Source organism: Bufo gargarizans, chromosome 4 (assembly GCF_014858855.1).
Source record: "Bufo gargarizans isolate SCDJY-AF-19 chromosome 4, ASM1485885v1, whole genome shotgun sequence".
Lineage (NCBI taxonomy): Eukaryota > Metazoa > Chordata > Amphibia > Anura > Bufonidae > Bufo > Bufo gargarizans.
Window position 1 is genome coordinate 426741603 of NC_058083.1, and position 23979 is coordinate 426765581.

The window sequence follows — 23979 nt, forward strand, 5'->3', positions numbered from 1 at the left end:
GTATACCAACCAACAAGAATAAACAGAATAAACGGGTATATCATCAAAAATAAATCCTTTATTGAATTAATGACACATAAAAACGAGACAACAGATAAAAAAATCTCATTTTAATCACAGTTTATTCTTGTTGGTTGGTGTATTCATGTACACCGAGTGGGTTTTTACTTACAGTCATGTGAAAAAATTAGGACACCCTTTGAAAGCATGTGGTTTTTTGTAACATTTTTAATAAAAGGTTATTTCATCTCCGTTTCAACAATACAGAGAGATTAAAGTAATCCAACTAAACAAAGAAAACTGAAGAAAAGTCTTTTCAAGATCTTCTGTAAATGTCATTCTACAAAAATGCCTATTCTAACTGAGGAAAAAGATAGGACACCCTCACATGTATTCCCTCTTAAATTGGCTCAGATCTCACACAGGTATATCACACCAGGTGCACATAATTAGTAGATCGTTACTCTGCATGTTGAATGAGGCTTGCCCTATTTAAACCTCAGACATTTAGTTTGGTGTGCTCCTGACTGTTGAAGTGAGAGTGAGCACCATGGTGAGAGCAAAAGAGCTGTCAGAGGACTTCAGAAAAAAGATTGTAGCAGCCTATGAGTCTGGGAAGGGATTTAAAAAGATCTCAAAAGATTTTGAAATCAGCCATTCCACTGTCCGGAAGATAGTCTACAAGTGGAGGGCTTTCAAAACAACGGCCAACATGCCCAGGACTGGTCGCCCCAGCAAGTTCACCCCAAGAGCAGACCGCAAGATGCTAAAAGAGGTCTCCAAAAACCCTAAAGTGTCATCTCGAGAACTACAGCAGGCTCTGGCTACTGTTGATGTAAAAGTACATGCCTCTACAATCAGAAAGAGACTGTACAAGTTTAACTTGCATGGGAGGTGTGCAAGAAGGAAACCTTTGCTTTCCAAGAGAAACATCGAGGCCAGACTGACATTTGCCAGAGATAAAGTTGACAAAGACCAGGACTTCTGGAATAATGTTCTTTGGACAGATGAGTCCAAAATTGAATTATTTGGACACAACAGCAGAGGACATGTTTGGCGTAAACCAAACACAGCATTCCAAGAAAAGAACCTCATACCAACTGTGAAGCATGGAGGTGGAAGTGTCATGGTTTGGGGCTGCTTTGCTGCAGCAGGACCTGGTCAGCTCACCATCATAGAATCCACGATGAATTCTACTGTGTATCAGAAGGTGCTTGAAGAACATGTGAGACCATCAGTTAGAAAATTAAAGCTGAAGCGGAACTGGACCATGCAACATGACAATGACCCAAAACATACTAGTAAATCAACCAAAGATTGGCTGAAAAAGAAGAAATGGAGAGTCCTGGAATGGCCAAGTCAAAGTCCAGATTTGAATCCCATTGAGATGCTGTGGGGTGACTTGAAAAGGGCTGTACGTGCAAGAAACCCCTCAAACATCTCACAGCTGAAAAAGTTCTGCATTGAGGAGTGGGGTAAAATTTCCTCAGACCGATGTCGAAGACTGGTAGATGGCTACAAGAACCGTCTCACTGCAGTTATTTCAGCCAAAGGAGGTAACACTCGCTATTAGGGGCAAGGGTGTCCTATCTTTTTCCTCAGTTAGAATAGGCATTTTTGTAGAATGACATTTACAGAACATCTTGAAAAGACTTTTCTTCAGTTTTCTTTGTTTAGTTGGATTACTTTAATCTCTCTGTATTGTTGAAACGGAGATGAAATAACCTTTTATTAAAAATGTTACAAAAAAACACATGCTTTCAAAGGGTGTCCTAATTTTTTCACATGACTGTACTCCTCCCGGGTTTATTTAACATAGTATATTTAATTACCGTTTATGTGTATATCTATGTTTTGTGTAACCTACTTGTAATAAATATTTTAGGGTATATATGACTTTTTGATCACTTTTTATAAAATAAAAATTGGGAAGTGAGGTAGGCAAAATTGCAATTTGATCATTTATTAATAAATTTTTTTTTTTTTAAATGGCGTTTACCGCACAGGAAAAGTAACGTGACCTTATTATAGATCAGATCATTACGGACCTGAAATACCAAACATGTGTAGTGTGTTATTTTCTTAATTATTATTTCATTATTATTTTCTTTGTTATTTTTTTAAACACTTTGTACCTAGACCCACTTGGTTCTTGAAGATTCAGTGGGTCTGATGGCTGTACAATATACTGCAGTAATTTGTATAGACAAGCCAATCGGAGCGATCACCTTCCTCATTGGTCCTGGGCCGGTTAGCGGAGATTGGTGGCTGTGTATAACAGCTGGGAACTTGGCACTGTCTCCATGTACATAGACATGGTGACAGTTTGCTGCCATGATGAATCTGTATATCATGGTGGCTTAATACAGTTCAGTCCATGACCTACAGGTATGTTCCTACTACTAAAATCCCTTGGGGCTCTCAGAAAGAAGAAAAGAGGTAAAAGGGGGAAGGGAGGAAGATCTCGTAATTGGAATACAAAGCAATCCCAAATTACCACCCAAAAAACATCAGAAACAATTTTAACAAGAAAAGACCCAGAACTCCCAAACAGAGACAGCTGCCACTCTTCTGAATGCAGGCCCCAGCACTGTGAGTCTTAACACAGACTCCAAATCTCAGGAAGGCCACATTAAAGCAGTACTCTGCAATGCCAGATCAATAAATAACAAAACAGCAGTTATGCATGATTTAATAGAGACTTCAGATTTGGCCATTCTAACTGAGACATGGCTGTCTCAAAACCCTGGGCCCACTCTGGAAGCTGCTGGGCTGGCCAACTACTCTGTGCTACACTGCAAGAGACAAGACTGCAAAGGAGGAGGGGTTGCACTATGCTTCAAATCCAGTTTAAAAATCAAACACTTTGCTGTAGCCCCCCCCCCCATCCCCCTATTATTTTGAACGCCTGGCAGCGCAACTTTCAGCCAAGTAAAGCCTAAACATACTGCTCATTTACTGCCCTCCTGGCAGTGGCTCAGACTTTCTCAAGGAAATGGCTGATCTTCTATCCTCTTTAGAATTGGAACACCCTAGATGGATAATCCTGGGAGACTTCAACGCATGGGTGGACACCCACTCCTCCCAGCTAGGAAGATATCTACTTCTCACCATGAATGAACTGGGCTTCTCTCAAGCTGTTCACCTCCATACACACAAGAGAGGCCACGCCTCGGACCTCATATTTCATTCAGGACCATCAATATCCAAGATGGAAATAAATCCTGTAGTTTGATCTGACCATCACACTATCCACTTTTCCCTTGCAGAACCAGCTTTAAAACACCAAGCAAAATATCTCACAAAATACCATTCTCTGAAAGGTCTATCACCCCAACATCTTCAGGACAACCTAAACCTGGATGGACTAACAGAACACAGGTTAGACCTCGACTCCATGGTCCAAAAATATCACTGCCTTGTATCATCTGCCTTTGACTCTATTGCTCCCCTACGCATCAAACACTCCACACCATTACATCATGCGCGATGGTTCGACAACTCCTTAAAAGGAGCTAAAGAAAGAGGGACGCAGACTACAAAGACAATGGCGTAAACACTATCGCTCAAAGTATAAACACTCCCTAATTCGTCACCAAAAGAATTACCAGGCAATAATCAACAAGAAAAAGTCCTCTTTTCTATTAGAGGAAATTGCAAAAGCAGCCAACAAACCAACCCAGCTATTCCGCACAGTTGACAGTCTATGCAATCCATTGTGCCAGAATCTCAACATCACATCCTCTAAGGAGAACTGTGAGAAATTTGCCCTCTTCGTCACAAAGTCTCATCTATCCAGTCTGCTATCAAATCTACAACACCGAAAACCTATGCAGAGCCTCATAATGGATGCCACAAAAACCTACTGCCATAGTCTGACTTTAAGGTAATTACCGAAGAAGCCATCTTAAACATCCTTCTAAACCTTTGCCAAACTACCTGCGACCTAGCCCACACAGTTCATGTTGAAATGTCAGATCTGTTCATGCCAGCATTCCATAAGATAGTCAACTGCTCCTTGCAAGCGGGGATGTTTCCTACCTGTCTGAAAGAAGCAATCATCAGGCCACCTCAAGAAACCATCCCTAGATCTGGATATTCTGAGCAACAACAGACCGGTCTCCAAACTTCCCTTTTTGGGAAAAGTTATTGAAAAGGCTGCACATCTCCAACTTGAAGCCAGGCTCTCAAACAACATCTTTGACCCCCCCACAATCTGGCTTCAAGATGCACCACAGCTGTGAAACAGCTCTTGTCTGGATTTGCAATGACCTGCTCATGGCCAGAGACAGAAGCGAGTGTTCCATTCTGGTACTGCTTGATCTCTCAGCCGCTTTTGATACAATTGATCATGAAATCTGGCTCAGACTGCAAGAGTAGTGCAGCATTGATGGTTCAATCATCCAATGGTTCTCCTCCTTAATGGCTGGCAGAACTCAAAGGGTAGCCTTGGAGCCTTTCAAGTCCAACCCTGTACCACTAAAATATGGTGTTCCCCAGGGCTCAATCCTATACCCTTTGTTGTTTACCATACATGCTGCCAATCGGGAACAAGAATCCCAAAACACGGTCAAACATACCACTGCTATGCTGATGACACCTAGCTATATATGTCATTCAAATCCGATATGACAGACCCAATCCCACACATGCTTAGCCGAGCTTCAGGAGTGGATGAATTGAAACTGACAAACTAAATGCTGACAAAACAGAGGTTCTTATCATTGGAGGCCAGTGCCTAACAGCAAAACAGCTCCAGACACAGTCAACACCACTGAGGGTATGGAACTCAGACCATACTAGCTAGCTCCAACACTGTGTGCAGCCTGGGTTTACTGATGGAGAAGGAGTTAAACCTTAGGAACCAAATTTCAGCTGTGGTGAAACACTCCCTTTTTCCCCCTAAGGAATATTACAAACCTTAAGCACCTTATTCCTTCAGAAGATCTTCCATCTCTAGGTCAGGCCTTCATCACATCACAGCTGGACTATTGCAATGCCTTCTATGTAGGCCTTCCTAATGAAGACCTACACCGCCGGCAGCTAGTACAGAATGCTGCCGAAATACTGTTAACAAGCCAACCCAGTCACTGTCACACCAATCTTCCGCTTACTACACTGATAACCCATAAAACGGATAATCCTTTTCAAAATTGGCATGCAAACATTCGAATCCCTACACAACCTAGGCCCTGATACCTGAAGCTTTTGTTAAATCTGTGTCACACCACACACACACAACCTCAGATCAAAAAGGATCCAATAACTTGAGTACACACAGAATTCAACTAAAAACCTTTGGAGCCAGTGCTTTCTGTCATGCTGCCCCTACCTTGTGGAATGCCCTGCCAAACGCAATCAAGACTGCTCCAACCCTGGACACATTTAAATGCAAAACTAAAAAGCCCCCTGTTTAGCCTGGCATTTACGATCACATAACTTTTTCCCCCCTGTACATATCACTATGTACCGATCTGAGACAAGCTTATGCGCTTTGAGTCCTACGGGAGAAAAGTGCTTTACAAATGTGTTGTTGTTGTCATCATCATGGATGCTTAAGCGGTTAAAGCGCATCTGTCAGCAGAATTGTACCTATGAAACTGGCTGACATGTTGCATGTGCTCTTTGTAGCTGAAGGCATCTGTGTTGGTCTCATGTTCTTATGTGCCCGCATTGCTGAGAAAAATGAAGAAGTTTCAATATATGCAAATGAGCCTCTAGGAGTAACAAGTGCGTTGCTGAATGCGGATACACCTAGAAGCTCTGCTATCTGCAACTGCCATGCCTTTATGAGAAGTCAGGGCCAGGTGTGATGACATTTACACTGCCTAAACCTGTAAAAGTGTAGAGATACAGTAGTTGCAGAGAAAGCTGAGCCTCTAGGAGTAACGGCAACACCCCCATTGCTCCTAGAGGCTCATTTGCATGTATTAAAACCACATTTTTCTCTGTAATGCGGACACATTGGACCAACACAGATGCCTTCAGCTACCAAGCGCACATGCAACAGGTCAGCCATAGGTACAAATTTGCGGACATTCCCATTAACTCCTTAAGGACCGGGCTCATTTTCACCTCAAGGACCAGGCAATTTTTTGCCAATCTGACCAGTGTCACTTTATGTGGTGATAACTAAAATGCTTTGACTTATCCAAGCCATTCCGAGATAGTTTTTTCGTCACATTTTGTACTTCATGACACTGGTAAAATGGAGTAAAAAATAAATAAATGGATTTTTATTTATAAAAAAAAATACCAAGTTTACCAAAAATTTGCAAATTTCCAAGTTTCAATTTCTCTACTTACTATAATACATAGTAATACCTACAAAAAAAGTTATTACTTTACATTCCCCATATGTCTACTTCACGTTTTGATCATTTTGGAAATTACATTTTATTTTTTGGGGAATGTTACAAGCCTTAGAAGTTTAGAAGAAAATCAGGAAATTTTTCAGAAATTTTCAAAAAACACACTTTAAGGACCAGTTCAGGTCTGAAGTCACCTTGTGAGGCTTATAGAATAGAAACCACACAAAAACGACCCCATTCTAGAAACTAAACCCCTCAAGGTATTCAAAACTTATTTTACAAACGTTGTGAACCCTTTAGGTGTTCTACAAGAGTTAATGGCAAATGGAGATAAGATTTCAGAATTTCCATTTTTTTGGGCAAATTTTCCATTTTAATCCATTTTTTCCAGTAACAAAGCAAGGGTTAACAGCCAAACAAAACTCAATATTTATTGCCCCGATTCTGTAGTTTGCAGAAACACCCCATACGTGGCCGTAAACTACTGTCACAACGTGCAGTTTTCTTGGGACTATTTTTAGGGTACATATGATTTTTGGTTGCTCTATATTACATTTTTGTGAGGCAAAGTTACCAAAAATAGAAATTCTGAAATTGTATCTCCTTTTGCCATAAACTTTTGGAGGAACACCTAAAGGGTTAATAGTTTCTTAGATGGGGTCACTTTTATGGAGTTTCTACTCTAGGGGTGCATCGGGGTTCTTCAAATACGACACCATACACAGCAGCATGCACCAGAGGAGGCTCCCAGCCATCTGGCCATTCTTGTCGTTGGCGCCCCCAAGACTTGAGACAGGAGTTATAAACTCCGAAACGCGTTGTCAATTGCACAATAAACAGCCATTACACCAAAAGCCCCCAAATTGAGGTAGTTTCTGTGCGCCAAAGAAGTACCTTACCGTGTGCTAGCACACAAACCATTCATTATTAAGCCTTTGGACAAAGGAGGAAACCTAGTACTACTGGAAAAAGGATATTATGAAAAAATAGTAATGATACTTTTACAAGAAAAAAAGCACATACAAAGAGCCGAGTGCAGATCTGACTGAGAAATATGTATCAGATTTAAAAAGGTTGCTAAAAAATGCTAAAGGTAGGAATCCTCTTACAAAGGAAGAATTTAGCATGCTTTTTTAGGCCATGTCCTACAATAGCTACTTTTTAAGCCATACCCAAAATACACAAACAAAGAGAACCTATTACAGGTAGACCCATCGTTTCAGGCAACCAGAGTCTGTGTGAGGGCATTAGCGAATATGTAGAACAAGTAATCTCTCCATTTGTTAAATCATTGCCTTCCCATCTTAAAGATGCGAAAGATATTGTCGTCTGGTTACAGGTAAATCCACAAACATTTATAGCAAGTCTGGATGTTGAGGCTTTATATACCAGCATTCAGCACAATTTAGGTATGCAAGCAGTCGAGCACTCAAGCACCAAAGGGGTACAATATCATGAGCACAATTGTTTTGTCTTAACACTTTTTGGAATTTCTGTTGAAGCACAATTATTTTATTTATAATGGTTAGTATTATTTACAGACAACTGGTACCGCTATGGGTACGATTTGTGCACCAAGTTTTGCCAATTTATTTTTAGGGTGGTGGGAAGTCTGTATAGTTCTCACAATAAGTATACACAACACATTTTATTTTGGGATCGATATCACTCCTTCACGAATTTGTCAACTCAATGATAATCAAATAGGAATGACATTTACAGCAGAAATACACAAAAGCACACTTAATTTCTTGGATCTTAAGATTCTGTTGGAACCTGACGGCAGTATCCAAAACAGAAATATATCGCAAACCAACATCAAATAAATTTCCTGCAAATGGCAAAGCTTCCATCCTGAACCCCTTAAAAAGGGTATTCCAGTGGGGCAGTATCTTAGAGCGAGGAACTGTTCCACTGAGGAAGCATTTGAAAAAGAGTGTGGAACACTATTTACGCTTTCAAAACAGGGGATATTCTAAGAAGTGTCTTCATAGAGCATACAACGAAGCTAAAAAGATAGGAAGATTAGAAATATTAGCGGTAAGATCCAAAAAGTAGGAGAAAAAAAAAAAAAATCATAGGTTGCATAGGAACATCTGACACTTCACATGATACAGTCATGCAGATTTTGAGACGCCACTGGCATATTCTACAAGCAGACCCTGATATCCAACAAGTGATACCTCGATTCCCCAAGGTAACCTATAGAAGGAGAAAAAACATGAGAGATGCTAGTGTATAGTCACTATCAATCCCACAAAAGAGAACACAAAATAACCTGGTTAAACCACAAATGATCATATCCTTATTGTGACTGCACTTTCTGTAATCAAATGATTATTACAAAGAAGTTTGTAAATCCTGTTGATGGGAGGAACTATGAAATAAAGGATTACATAAATTGCAAAACAAAAGGAGTAGTGTACATTATCAGATGAGATTGTCCCAGACTGTACGTAGGTAAGACTACCCAAGAATTAAGAAGACGGATTTTGAGACACCTGAGCAGTATCAAAACGGGAGAAGACACAAGCCTAGCCAGACACATGGGGGAAAAACAAAATGGAAACAGTATGAATTTCAAGTTTTGGGGGGCGACTAAAATAAGATCAGGCCCATGTAAAGGAGACATAGATAGCAGGCTCCAGCAAGAGAAGACCATATTGATTTACTGACTAAACAGCCCATCCCCAAAAGACCTCAATGAAGGTTTTACATATTAGTCTTTCCTGTAACTTGAACTGCAATAATAGTTTAATTAATCCAACGTATGGAGGCATAGAAGTAAATAAGCTAATCAATCAAAATAACACTAGTTAGTAAAGTATCCAATGATATAGGTTATTTCAGTGAGTAGGGAGACCAAGTCCCAAGACATGCGTATTGGCATCGGTGGCAGTATAGAAGACTAACACCTTAGCGCATGCGCAACCTTATGATATGGGACTTTTCGGGAGTTAAGGTTTTAGCACATGCGCGGCCCCATGACATGTGTTTGTGAGTGAGGGAAACGGAGTCCCAAGATACACGCAATAGCACAGACGGCAGTGCTAGTGACTAAGTTTCAGCGCATGCACAGCCATATAAGCTTGCGAGAGAGACTAAGTTCCTAGACATGTGCAATAGCACGGATGATAGTGAAGCATACTAAGTATTAGCACATGCGCGGCCCCATGATAGTGACTGGCGAGTGATGGATACTCAGTCTCAAAACAAGTGCAATAGCATGGGTGGCATGCAGCTCCTGAGTGAGGAAGACTAAGTCCCTTGACATACGCTATAGTACGGGCGGAAGCACAGGTAACTAAGTTTTAGCGCATGCACAGCCCTATGATACAGACTTGTGAGTTATGGGTACTTAGTCTCAAATTCATCAATTTTGGAGGGACATCCAGTTCTTGGTAACGTCACTGTTGTGCCATAGTTTCTCCACTTGATGATGACTGTCTTTTTTTTATTTTTTTAAACATTTTATTCTGGGAGAATAAAGGTATAGCAAAATGTACATTAAATACAAAGATAGGGTACATGAATTGTCATTAATAGTTGTTAATAGTTGTACAATCAGTTCCAATGGCCTAATTTAAGACATTTACTTACTATTAATTTTGCCAACCATAAGCCTTGAAGATCGGACCTAGATCTCCCAGATTTTCTATTTTCAATACCAACAACTCCCCTGTAACTATATTAAAGCCTCTAGTCATAAACCAAAGCTCCTCCTTCTAAGATGTTCCCCTTGAATGTCACAGAAAAAATCCTGTGAATTTGATTCCCTTCAACGGATTCTCCACCTTATTATGGTTAAGAATAATCTCGCTATTCTGCTACCAAATTTCCCAGTGTTCCCTTTAACTGTTCCTCTAAGTACCAATTTGTGTCTTGGAATGGTTTCATCAGTTCTGTCCTTTCTACCAGAGATAAGGCGTGGATTATAAAAACTTCTTCCATTTTAGGAAAAAGACTTTGGTATCCTTTTCCTTGTTCTTCTCTGTTTCTAACCTATCCATATAGAGGATATGTTTCATAGTTCTTACGGCTTCTATCAATGTAGGAATGGTGGAATATAACCAGTGTCTAAGTATAATTTTTTTCACTGATAAAAGCAATAAAATGGACTCCCTTCACCCATGTCGATTGGCTGATTTCACCATTATGATCATAAGGTATATAATGAAAGAGCAATGTAGCGGTGTACTTTGTGTATCTATTCCCGACTTGCTTTATAAGCTATTGCTCCTTCCCATAAATGCTTCAAACTGTGACAATTTCAAAGACCATGTAGTAGGTTAGATATTTGAAGCTGGCATTTCAGGCACCATCTGAGATGGTGTTCAGGGGCATCCTTGTATGGCAAGTCAAAAGCATAAGTCGCTTTGTGTAAAATTCTAAAGTGCATTTCTCTCCATGTTTCGCTACTAATAGCTTGCCTCACCCTTTCCATTCCTTCTCTCAATTTATTTGTCGGCGACCCTGCCCCTAGTTCCTCCTCCCACTTCTTAAAACACAGACTCGCCTAGTGAGGTGGATAGAATATTTTGGATTTTCCTGTATAAATCCGAAAAGGGGAAATTCCTGAGATCCCACCAAGTCCCAAAACCAACTCAATGTCGCCGGATCTCCTAGTTTCGTGGCTTGTGCCCAACAATACGATTTTATTTGGTCGTATGGTAAAAAGTGGGAGGTAGGGAATTGGAACTTAGATTGGATTTCAGGCCATGTTAGGATCTCGAATCCCGAAGGATTCAGTAAGTGTTTTACTAAAGTAATCCCTTTTTCTCTCCACAGAGCAAACATCTTAGAATGCCTACCTGCTAGGCAAGCTGGTAGAGACCATAATGGCATGTAAGGTGTGATGTACATAGGTAATCTGTACAGTTTTCTAATCCCTCTCCATGCAGCCAAGTTGTCCCTTACCAGAGTATAATTTCACAAATGCCTAGGAAGGCAATATGACCTATCTTGACCCACCTTGGTTTGTAAAATAGTTAATAAAAAGGTAAATAAAATGAGCACTCACTTAGCAATTGTTGGGATTTTAATATATATATATATATATATATATATATATATATATATATATATATATATAATACAATACAAGTGAAGTATTACATTTCACCTGGGTCAAGATAGGTCATATTGCCTTCCTAGGCATTTGTAAAATTATTTGTTAATAAACCTTACCCAGGTTAGGTCCTAATCATTATTATCCTTACCAGAGTATAGGTTTTTTTATGGAAGGGGGGAAAATCTAGTATGCAAGACCACCACCAAGTCCCAGGGGGCCACTAGTTCTCTTTATAATAGAGTATTTGAAAAGTATGACGTCCCACTTACCAAATCTTTTACATGTCTAAATAGAGAAGCCAAATTATATCTCCTAATGTTTGGTAATTCTAACCCAACCTCCCATTTTGTTAAGCAAAGTTTATCATAAGCAATTCGCGGTCTCTTCCCTGCCATAAGAAATGTGAAAAAGCCCTCTGAATTCCATTGACATCTATGTGTTTTATCAGTAAAGGGGTGGTCTGGATGGGATATAGTAGTCTGGCAAAACTCACCATCTTTAACAGATGGGCCCTACCAAACAATGATAGCGGTAATTTAGACCACCGTGCCAGTTCAAATTCGATTTTCTTTATTAATGAGTCGTAATTTAGCTTGTATAAAGATGATGGCAACTTCCCTACTTTTATGCCCAAATACGTTAGGTAGAGGGGCATTACTTCAACATCACAAGTTTCTGACGCCCTTTGTGCCTCTTGTGGGGAGCCACAAATATAATAACTGGCTTTTATTCACATTTATTCGATAACCAGTGGTTTCGCCATAATAGATCATGGTATCTAGAATCTGAGGTGTGTACTTGGGGAGTTATGATCACTGTGTTCCATGTTATATCTAATGCCTTGGAAATTCTTTTGTTCCCTTCTCCTGACTGATACCTTTTAACAATGAAATCCCTCTGATGCTTTGGAAGCTCTCTGTGGACCATGGCCTTTGCTGTGGGATGTGACTAAGAAAATTTCAGGAAAGACCAACTAGAGCAGCTGAACTTTATTTGGGGTTAATCAGAGGCACTTTAAAAGATGCAAGGTGTATGCTGACTCCTATTTAACAAGATTTTGAATGCGATTGCTTAATTCTAAACACAGCTACATCCCAGTTACAAGAGGGTGTGCACACTTATGCAACCACATTATTTTAGTATTTTTTTTCTTCCCTGCACCTAAAAGATTTCAGTTTGTTTTTCAATTGAGTTGTACAGTTTATAGGTCACATCAAAATGTGGAAAAAGTTCTGAAATAATTTATCTTTGTCTCTTTTTTACATCACAGAAACCTGAAATTTTAACAGGGGTGTGTAGACTTTATATCCACTTTATAATTATATATATATATATATATATATATATATATACATATACACACACACACACACACACACACATACACCCCTTTATGGAGTAATATACTAACACATCTACAATACACTGAGTAACAGGAATGAATGGCATATCTTATCCAAAGCATGTACAAAATTGCAGGTAGAAAATTCTTAGTAACATTAAAAACAGCAATCCTTTTAATTCTAGTCCAAAAACCTCTAATGTTCCAAGTGAGTATTTTCATTTTCATTCACTAAAACAATAAAAATGTACTGACGAGCATAAGTAGAGAATATAACATTCACACCCCTCATTCATACTTCCTACTAGACGATACATACAGTGTATCTCACTGAAAGATCCCTAAACCTTGGATCTACTCTCCCAAGGCCCATCAGATTTCACATTATAATCATTTTGCACCTACTAATTCACTCCTAATTTTCTCATCTGTTGGCATCCTTTGGGGTGGAAAAGAACCATGTAGAATTGTTCCAAATTACTCTCAATAGTGCTGGAAACAATCGTATATTTAAGGTCATTTTCTTGTAGCATTTTTTTTTAACCTCTGTGAAACTGCTTCTGTTCAATTGGGTCTCTCTAGCATAATCCAGAAACACAATTAAACTCCCATTACATTTCATTGTTTCTCTTTTTCTGGCCCTACGTAATATCTCATCCCTGTTCTTTGACGAAAGATTTTTGACCAAGATTGGTTTAGGCCTAGAGCCAGAAGGGTGTATTTTAGAAGAAAGTCTATGGGCCCTTTTTTATAAAACATGACAAGGATGATAAATCTTGACCTAATACTTCTTTGAACCAATTCGGCATGAATTCTATTCTATTTTTCCCTTCCACTCCTTCAGAAAAGCCCAAGCACAGCATATTCCCCCATCTTGACCTATTTTCTAAGTCCAGTAGCTTACTTTTAATGTCTTTGTTCTTTTCCAAAATGTGTTTACAATCCTTTAGCAATTTATTAACAGAATCTTCAGTATCTGCTACTCTTTTCTCCACCTCATCTAGCAAACTTTTGGATTTATGCATATCTGCATAGTAATCCCCGATTTTTTTTTTACATTTCCTACTTGCAGAGAAAGATCCTTTATTGTCCTATTACACAGTTTTATTTCTGCAAAGATAACCTTCAGAGTTGGAGAAGTTTCATCACCCTCATTTATCTTGTTCTTTCCTCCTAACATTTTTATGATCATCACTGATCTTGCCGCTGCTATTCACACTAATATTACTCTTAGTCTGACTGAAAAAGAAAAAGCATAAAGTACACAGTGCAACAATAAACATGATTGGAGAAAAAAAATAAAAAAAGCCTGAAGGGAACGTGCCCTGCCCTCAACACGCCAAGGTCACCAGCGCACAATTCCTCTGCACTGGACTCGGGCTGGTCATCAATCACTTTGGGGCCAAATTTTTAGAAGCCTATGTACCTGGAAGGGAGGTCGCGGTTGAGGAGTCTCTCATTGCTTACAAGGGGAGACTCATTTTCCGCCAGTATGTTCCCTCTAAACGGGCGAGGTATGGCGTGAAGCTGTACATACTTTGTGAGAGTACCTCAGGGTACACTTACAAGTTGTGTGTACGAGGGGCGAGATTCCCGTATTCAATACCCAGAATGTTCCCCACTCTGGGTGTTAGCAGGAAACTTGTGTGGGACCTTATGCACCCACTGCTAGATAAGGGTTACCACCTGTACGTGGATAACTTTTATACTAGTATCCCCTTGTTCCAGTCCCTCGCCGCCAGATCCACATCCACGAAAAATCAACGCGGCCTCCCTACCCACCACCTCCATGTACCTATCCCCAGGGGCGAGACCCGTGCCCTTTACTAGTGGAAACCTGTTGCTGGTGAGATATAAAGGACAAGAGGGATGTCTTTGTACTGTCCACAATTCATGGTAACGGCATCACCTCGGTCCCTGTGCGAGGTAACGTGGCAAAGGTATCATCAACTACAATAGGTATATAGGAGGAGTTGATCTCTCTGATCAAGTCCTCAAGCCATATAATGCCATGCGCAAAACCTGGGCCTGGTACAAAAGTTGTGGTCTACTTGGTACAGGTTACCTTGTACAACTCTTTTGTGCTGTCCCGGAGCACTGGCAACACAGGGAAATTCCTCCAGTTCTAAGAGGCAGTCCTCAAGGCCCTGATCTTTTCGGACCGGGAAAGAGCAGGCCAGAGTACCTCAGGAACTGGAGGCGCCCGGTTCGTCCCTGGCCACCACTTTCCAGGTGTGGTCCCCCATACTGGAAAGAAGGGACGGACCCAAAAAAGGTGCAGAGTGTGTCACAGGAGGGGGATACGAAAAGGACACCACTACTCAGTGTTACACGTGCCCCGATGATCCGGGCCTCTGCATTATTGGTTCCTTCAGGGAGTACCAAATTTATAATCCTATTGCCCAATTTTAATTCCATTTAGCCACTGACAATCGAAAAAAAAAAAAAAAAAAAATACGGTTTTCAGACTTGAGACCTTAAAACAATTTTTTTAAATGTTTTAAATATTATTTTGTAAAAAATAAATAAATAAAAAGTAGACATGTTAGGTATCGCCGCATCCATAAGAATCTGCTCTATAAAAATACCCCATGACCTAACCCCTCAGATGAACAAGGTCAAAAAAATAAAATATAAGTTGCCAAAACAGTTATTTTTGGGCAAATTTTCAATTTTATTCCGTTTTTTTTCCAGTAACAAAGCGAGGGTTAAAAGCCAAACAAAACGTAATATTTATTACACTGATTCTGCAGTTTACAGAAACACCCCATATGTGGTCGTAAACTGCTGTATGACTAAATGGCAGTCCCATTTGAAGAACCCCTGATGCAACCCTAGAGTAGAAACTCCATAAAAGTGATCCCATCTAAGAAACGACACCCCTAAACGTATTCAAAACGGATTTTACAAACTTTATTAACCCTTTAGGTGTTCCTCAGTTTATGGCAAATGGAGATGAAATTTCAGAATTTCTATTTTTGGTACCCTTGCCTCACAAAAATGTAATGTAGACTGTAGAGCAACCAAAAATCATATGTACCCTAAAAATAGTCCCAACAAAACTGCCACCTTATCCCGTAGTTTCCAAAATGGGGTAACTTTTATGGAGTTTCTATTCTAGGGGTGCATCAGGGGGGCTTCAAATGGGACATGGTGCAAATAAAGCAGTCCAGCAAAACCTGCCTTCCAAAAACCACACAGCGCACCTTTCCCTCTACGCCCTATTGTTTGCCTGTACAGTAGTTTACGGCCACATACAGGGTGTTTCTGCAAACTACAGAAACAGGGAAATAAATATAGAGTTTTGTTTGGCTGTTAATCCTTGCTTTGTTACTGGAAAAAATTTAAAATTTGCCAAAAATTCTCTCATTCAACTCTTATGGAACACCTAAAGGGTTAATGACATTTGTAAAATCAGTTTTGAATACCTTGAGGGGTGTAGTTTCTAGAATGTAACCACCATTTTTGGGTGGTTTCTATTATGTAAGCGTCACAAACTGACTTCAGACCTGAACTGGTCCTTAAAAAGTGGGTTTTTGAAAATTTCTGAAAAATTTCAAGATTTGCTTCTAAACTTCTAAGCCTTGTAACGTCCCCAAAAAATGAAATGGCATTCTCAAAACTATCCAAACATGAAGTAGACATGTGGGGAATTAAAGTAAAAACTATTTTTGTAGGCATTACTATGTATTATAGAAGTAGAGAATTTGAAACTTGGAAATTTGCTAATTTTTGGTAAGTTTGGTATTTTTTTATAAATAAAAATGATTTTTTTTTAAACTCCATTTTACCAGTGTCATGAAGTACAGTATGTGCCAAAAAAACTCTCAGAATGGCTTTGATAAGTCAAATTGTTTTGAAGTTATCACCACAAAGTGACAATGGTCAGATTTGCAAAAAATGGCCATGTCCTTAAGGGGTTAAACAAATCACTTGTCTATAGATCGCATCATATTTGTGACTTTTTAAAAAGTCCACACCCACTTCACCAAAGTGCCATGAGTGGCATAAAATCACAAAAAGTCTCAACATTTTTGTGCAACAATGGTGTGCACCAAAATTTTAGACTTTCTTTGAGAATTTGTACAAAAGTTCTCATTGAAGTGTGTGGTATAAACCTTAGGGGCAACTTTGAAGTAATTGAGTATGGACACAACTTAAGAAATATTGAAAAGCATTGCTACACATGATGAAAGATAATAACCTGGTGAAATATATCAGGATTCCCGGGGTTGAACAGTGAAGGCAACCTGTCTTCTAATCCACGTGCTATCTCCGGCCAAACAGAATTTACTAGGAAGTCATATCCTGGAACCATATCGGCTTTTTCACTAAAAGACATTAAATATATTTTTTAAAGCAACAAAAGGACTTCTTTTCTACAATAAAAAAATAAAATCAAAACACTTATTACAATATGTTAAAGGGGTTACCTTGGACTAAAATATTGACGACCCATCTGTCCTAGTAAATGGGAAATGAGCTGCAGTACACGATAACAGCCACTATGTAGTGTACAGAATTGTGGTTTTCGGCTGCTTACACCGCTTCCAAAACTGCAGTTACTGCTAACAGCTGATGTGCGTCGGACCCCAATGTGTTGGTCCTTGAAATTTAGTAATGCTTAAAGTGGTTTTCTATTTTTTTATATCTATTAATTCTCTACCTGGATGAAACTATTTCATGTGGCAAAACAGGTGTTTCAGAACTTCTACTCAGACATGGCATATTCTGTGAATGAAAACCCTCTTTAATTACTTAATGACCCATGACTGATATATCTGTCATGAACGGGTGCTTGTTCCTGCATAATGGGATCTAGTGTCCCAGTGAGATCACAGTGGAAGCACCATTATACAATGTATTGAGAAACATAACATTTATTTGTGGAATCGAGAATACATAACTAATTACGCCGCATTTTTTCGGTTTCATTTTTAAAATCATCCACTGTTCTTTAAAAATGATATGCTAACTTTTTTCGGAAGGTCAGGATCTCTGGGTCAATCAGAGAAAGTCTCCTGCCTCTGTCTAACCATGCAGACGCTGTGGACTCTAAAGATTGTGGCATCTGCAGGGTAAAACAGGTGAAGACACAGTTATCCCCACTCCCAGCTGTTGCACCTGTGAGACAACTGTATAACTGTGGCGGACACAGGTTTAGGTTTTTTTTAATACAGTTTTTGAATCCAAAACCAGGAGTGGATTGAAAAAAAGTGGAGACGTAGTGTTTGCCTTTATTTTTCTCCTGTTATATTGCACACCTACATGATTTTGGCTTTAAAAACTACATAAAAAAAGCCTAAACCTGTGTCAGCACCCTAAGGATTCCTTCAAATGTGGCAAAAATATTTTAGTGTATTGTTCAGATTTCATTTCAGTTGAAATCCATAAAAAAAATTGGGTATGCACAATATATTATGTTTTTAGTGGTGGAACACAGGGGCATGGATTTTTAGAGTAGACACATTTAAACTCCATAGGAATACATGGGGAAATATTTATGATGCAGATTTTTTCACAAATGCAGCAGTCACATTTGAAGGCATCCTAGGGCCTTATTCACGCATCAGTGATTCACAGACATGTGCCCTATTTTGTCCATGTTTACGGATCCATCACGTCCATTACAGTCTAGGGGACCGTGAAAAACATGGATCCTACACAGATGCCATCTGTGTTTCATGGTCCATTTAGAGGATATACTCTGGAAACTAATTTCCAGCTGCGCAGTATCAGTGGAACTCGGATGCATGCTCAGTTCTTAAGCCCGCTACATACACACACTCTCCAGCTCTCTCTCCCTACATACACTGAACAAAAATATAAAAACACAACACTTTCGTTTTTGCTTACATTTTGCATGAGCTCAACTCAAAGATCTGAAACATTTTCTACATGCACAAAAGACCCATTACTCTCAAATAGTGTTCACAAATCTGTCTAAATCTGTGTTAGTGAGCACTTCTCCTTTGCCGAGATAATCCATCCCACCTCACAGGTGTGGCATATCAAGGTGCTGATTAGACAGCATGAATATTGCACAGGTGTGCCTTAGACTTCCCACAATAAAAAGCCACTCTGAAATGTGCAGTTTGATCACACAGCACAATGCCACAGATGTCGCAACGTTTGAGGGAGCATGCAATTGGCATGCTGACTGCAGGAATGTCTACCAGAGCTGTTGCCTGTGAAATGAATGTTCATTTTTGTACCATAAGCAGTCTCCAAAAGCATTTCAGAGAATTTGGCAGTACATCCAACTGGCCTGACAACCGCAGACCACGTGTAACCACACCAGCCCAGGACCTCTACATCCAGCATGTTCACCTCCATGATAATCTGAGACCAGCCACCTGGACAGCTCCAGCAACAATCAGTTGGCATAACTAAAGAATTTCTGCACAAACTGTCAGAAACCATCTCAGGGAAGCTCATCTGCATGCTAGTCATCCTCATCGTGGTCTGGACCTGACTGCAGTTCGTCATCGTAACCGACTTGAGTGGGCAAATGCTCACATTTCGATGGCGTCTGGCACGTTGGAGAGGTGTTCTGTTCACGGAAGAGTCCCAGTTTTCACTGCTCAGAGCAGATGGCAGACAGACAATGTGTGTGGTGAGCGGTTTGCTGACATCAACGTTGTGGATCGAGTGGCCCATGGGGGCAGTGGGTTTATGGTATGGGCAGGCGTATGTTAAGGACAACGAACACAGGTGCATTTTATTGATGGCATTTTAAATGCACATAGATACAGTAACGAGATCCTGAGGCCCATTGTTGTGCCATTCATCCAGGACTATCACCTCATGTTGCAGCATGAAAATGCACGGCCCCATATTGCAAGCATCTGTACACAATTCCTGGAGGCTGAAAACATCTCAGTTTTTGCATGGCCAGCATACTCACCGGACATGTCACTCATTGAGCATGTTTATATATATATATTTTATGCGTAAAAGGGTAAGGGGGGGGGGGGGGGTTTAAACTTAATATTTTAGCGTTTTTTTTTTTTTTTTAACTTACTATTAGCCCCCTTAGGGTCTGGAACCATTGTCCTATTTACCCTTATAGAGATCTATTTGGGTGAATAGAACTTCACACTGTCCCTGCTGCCCTGTGCACACAGCAGCAGGGAGCCGACTATAGCTGCCGGAGTCCCAGGAACTGCTTCTGCCACCAATAACTTTAAATACTGAGGGGTTGGGGGGACGCACTGCACCACCAATGTTTATTATACTGGGGTCTTGGGGGGGGGGGAAGAGAGCCATCAATGACGATAACTTGACCTGTTATTACAAATACAGGAGCCGGGTGCCAGAATCAAATAGCCGGCACCAGACCTCTGACAGGGAGCTGCGATCCGCTGCAGCACCTGAGGGGTTAACTGCAGCGGATCGCAGCTCCCTGTCATAGAGGTCTGGTGCCGGCCCTCCCCTCCTCCTCCCGTCTCTCTTCTTATTCGCGGCGGCAGCAGCAGCACAGGGGGGAGGGAGAGACTCCTTCTCCACTGCGCTGCTGAGAACAACATCGGCGGCGGGGCAGAGAACTATCATCTCCTGTGCCCCGCCTCTGTATTTAACTGCAGAGCTGCGGCGGCGGGTCTAGTCGCAAATGGCGACAAGACTAAAAAGTCTTGTAGCCATTTGTAAATTCTAAGTCGCATTGGCGACCATTTTGCCATCTGGAGCACTGTATATATTTATATGTCAAGCATTAGGAAGGGTTAATATATACCAAATGACAGCCTATACATTTTCACATATATCTTAGGCCTGCTTCACATAACAGGGGCATTTCAATAAACTAGAATATGATCAAAAAGTTAAAGGGCATCTGTCAGCAGATTTGTACCCATGAAACTGGCTGACCTGTTAACGCGTGCACTTGGCAGCTGAAGGCATCTGTGTTGGGCCCATGTTCATACGTGTCTGCATTGCTGGGAAAAATGCTGTTTTAATATATGCAAATGAGCCTCTATGATAGACAGGGCCAGGCACTGTAAAACGTCATCTAGCCTGGCCATGTCAAAGTGGAAAGCGCTTGGAAGTTTCAGAGAAAATGGTGCCTCTAGATGAAATGGCAACACCTCAATTGCTCCTAGAGACCCATTTGCATATTTAAAAATGTCTCAGCAATGCAGGCACATATGATCATGAACAAGATTTTTAACCCTTTCAGCCCCGGAGGTTTTTTTCGTTTTCACATTTTTGTATTTCGCTCCCTATCTTTCTGGGGCCTGCATAACTTTTTTATTTTTCCATTCACATAGCCGTATAAGGGCTTGTTTTTTGCAGGACAAGTTGCATTTTCTAATTCCCCCATTTAATATTGCAAACAATATAGTGGTGAGCTGAAAAAAAAAAAAATCCAAATTGGGTTCAATTGAGAAAAACAAAGCAATTCCGCAACAGTTTCATGGGTTTTGTTTTAAGGCGTTTCCTATATGGTAAAACTGACCAGTTACTTTCATTCTGCAGGTCAGTATGATTATGGCGATAACCTATATGAATAGTTTTTCTTGCATTTTTATACTGAAATTTTTTCTAAAACTAAAACTTTACAGATTCTGACCCCTATATGTGTATGGAGCTGTTTGAGACCTAATTTTTGCGGAGCAATCCATATTTTTACTACAAAATCAGAGTGAGATAAAGTTGTCACTGTGATTTTGTATGAAAAAGGTCACAGAGATTTATCAATCATGTTAATGCTCCGTGTCTCTGCTGTCCGGAACGGGACTTGGCTCTCTTTGACGCAGCGGATTACCCGCACTGGATCCGCTCGTGTGAAAGAGCCCTAAAGGAACAACTTTCAGCAAACAAGGCAGTGGAAAAATGGCCCAAGGGTCATTGAAAAAGGTTTAGGCAGAAACCCTTCCGTCCTGTGGGGGTACCTGGTGTGATCCTTGCTATAGGGCCCTTACTTCTCCATGTACGCCACTGTCTGCAAGAGTTGTGCGTTTTTCCTGGTGATACCAAGGCAACAAACTGTAAGGAGGTAAACTGAACAATCCCACAAGGTTTTTTTTTTCTAATCTCCTTCATAGTCTCTTTTTTGTTTTCATGTGTCACTTAGCTGCTTGCCTATTGTCCTGTAGCCCATCCCAGCCTTATGCAGGTTTGCAATTTTGTCCCAGTCGTCATTAGACAGCTCTTTGGTCTTGGCCATGGTGGAGAGGTTGGAATGTGATTGTGTGTGGACAGGTGTGTTTTCTGCAAGTTCAAAACAGGTGCAGTTAATACAGTTAATGAGTGCGGAGTAGGAGGGCTACATAAAGAAAAACTAACAGGTATGTTAGAGACAGAATTTTTGCTGGTTGGTAGTTGATCAAATACTTATTTCATGCAATAAAATGCAAATTAATTATTTAAAAATCATACAATGTTTTTCTGGATTTTTGTTTGATTCAGTCTCTCACAGTTGAAGTGTACCTATGATAAAAATGACAGATCTCTCCATTCTTTGTATGTGGGAAAACTTGCAAAAAATCGCCAGTGTATAAAATACTTCTAGGTTAGAGGCTATTGACAATGTCTCTGGGTCATGAGTGGCTTGACACAAGGAATGCGACAGTTGTAGTCCATGTCTTGGATACATTTTTGTGTGGTGGTTCTTGAAGCACTGACGTCACTCACAGTCCACTCCTTATAAATCTCCCCCAAGTTCTTGAATTTCCTTTTCAAGGCTGCAGTTATCCCTGCTGCTTGTGCACCTTTTTCTACTTTTTACTTATGAAAACTTTGCAGGTGATTATCATCGATTAGCTGATTACAGTGTGATATCATAAGTCTACAATATTGAACATTTTGACAATATTAACATTTTCTGAGATACTGACTCTTGGGTTTTCAATAGCTGTAAGCCATAACATCAACATACTTATTCACAGTTTGATTTGAATTACTGAAATTAATGTAATTTTCGATGATATAATATTGCATCTCAATAAATAAGAATATCAGTCGTGTCCACCTCCCAGCCAGCTATATTAGGCTAGGAGATGGACACAACTGACACATGGACTGCACTTCGGTGCACAGATCCGACAGATATACGTTGTACAGAAAAACTGGGCATGCAGCGTTTGTCTGTTCAGCACTATGTGACATCCGGCATCACAACAGATATTGCCGTATGTATGAGAAAAATCCCATAGAATACTATGGGATCAGTTCTAGCTTTAGTTCACCTCCAACATTTTCTACTTCACGCCTGAGGGGAATTAAACCGGATCATCAGATATATCTGAAAGGGGCCTTACTCAACTACTCGATAACTCATCTAAGCTTTGAAAGGTCAAGTGATCATGTTAAAGGGGTTCTCCAGGATTTTTAGATTGATAGCCTATCCTCAGGACAGGTCATCAATATGAGATCAGCGAGAGTCCGACTCCTAGCACCACTGCCGATCAGCTGTTTGCGAAGACTGCAAAACTCCAGTGAAAGCCGCAACCTTCTTGAAGCCTACCCAGCCCATCGCTGTTGATTGTATAGCAGCCGTGCTTGGTATTGCAGCTCAGGTCCGAGCCAAGGCCAAGTTCATGTGACCAATGAACGAGATGTCTCTAGGCCTAGGAAGAGGTACAGCTGAATTTGTGGTTTTAAGTTCGGCATACAAGGTTTGTGTTAACTAAGAATTCTGTTATGGATTCCGTTACCACGGACCATAACTTACAGTGGATATAAAAAGTCTACACACCCCTGTTAAAATGTCAGGTTCCTGGGCTGTAAAAAAAATTTGACAAAGATAAATCATTTCAGAACTTTTTCCACCTTTAATGTGACCTATAAACTGTATAACTCAATTGAAAAACAAACTGAAATCTTTTAGGTAGAGGGAAGAAAAATGCTTCACTGTGGGTATGGTGTTCTTTTGGTGTTGTGCAGTGTTGTTTTTGGGCCAAACATATCTTTTGGAATTATGGCCAAAAAGTTCAACCTTGGTTTCATTAGACCATAACACCTTTTCCCACATGCTTTTGGGAGACTTCAGATGTGTTTTTGCAAAATGCAAGGCTACTTCACACTGGCGTTTCTGGGTCCACTTGTGAGATCTGTTTCAGTGCTCTCACAAGCGGCCCAAAACAGATCAGTTAAGCCCCAATGCATTCTGAATGGATAAGGATCCGTTCAGAATGCATCAATTTGGCTGCGTTTGGTCTCCGTTGCATTTTTTAGATGGTCACTAAAACGCAGCTTGCAGCGTTTTGGTGACAGTCTGACTATGCAGAGCCACACGGATCTGTCCTGACTTA

At 40.3% G+C, this 23979-nt stretch overlaps 1 protein-coding gene across 2 annotated transcripts in view; it reads right to left on the reverse strand.

Moving 5' to 3' along the window:
* Positions 1–23979, reverse strand: part of COG2 (component of oligomeric golgi complex 2) — a 236981-nt gene that overhangs the window by 128460 nt on the left and 84542 nt on the right. For both annotated transcript variants that reach the window (XM_044290296.1, XM_044290297.1), the window contains one exon: positions 16929–17055. In XM_044290296.1, coding sequence (XP_044146231.1) covers positions 16929–17055 — 127 coding nt within the window. The remainder of the gene's footprint in view (positions 1–16928; positions 17056–23979) is intronic.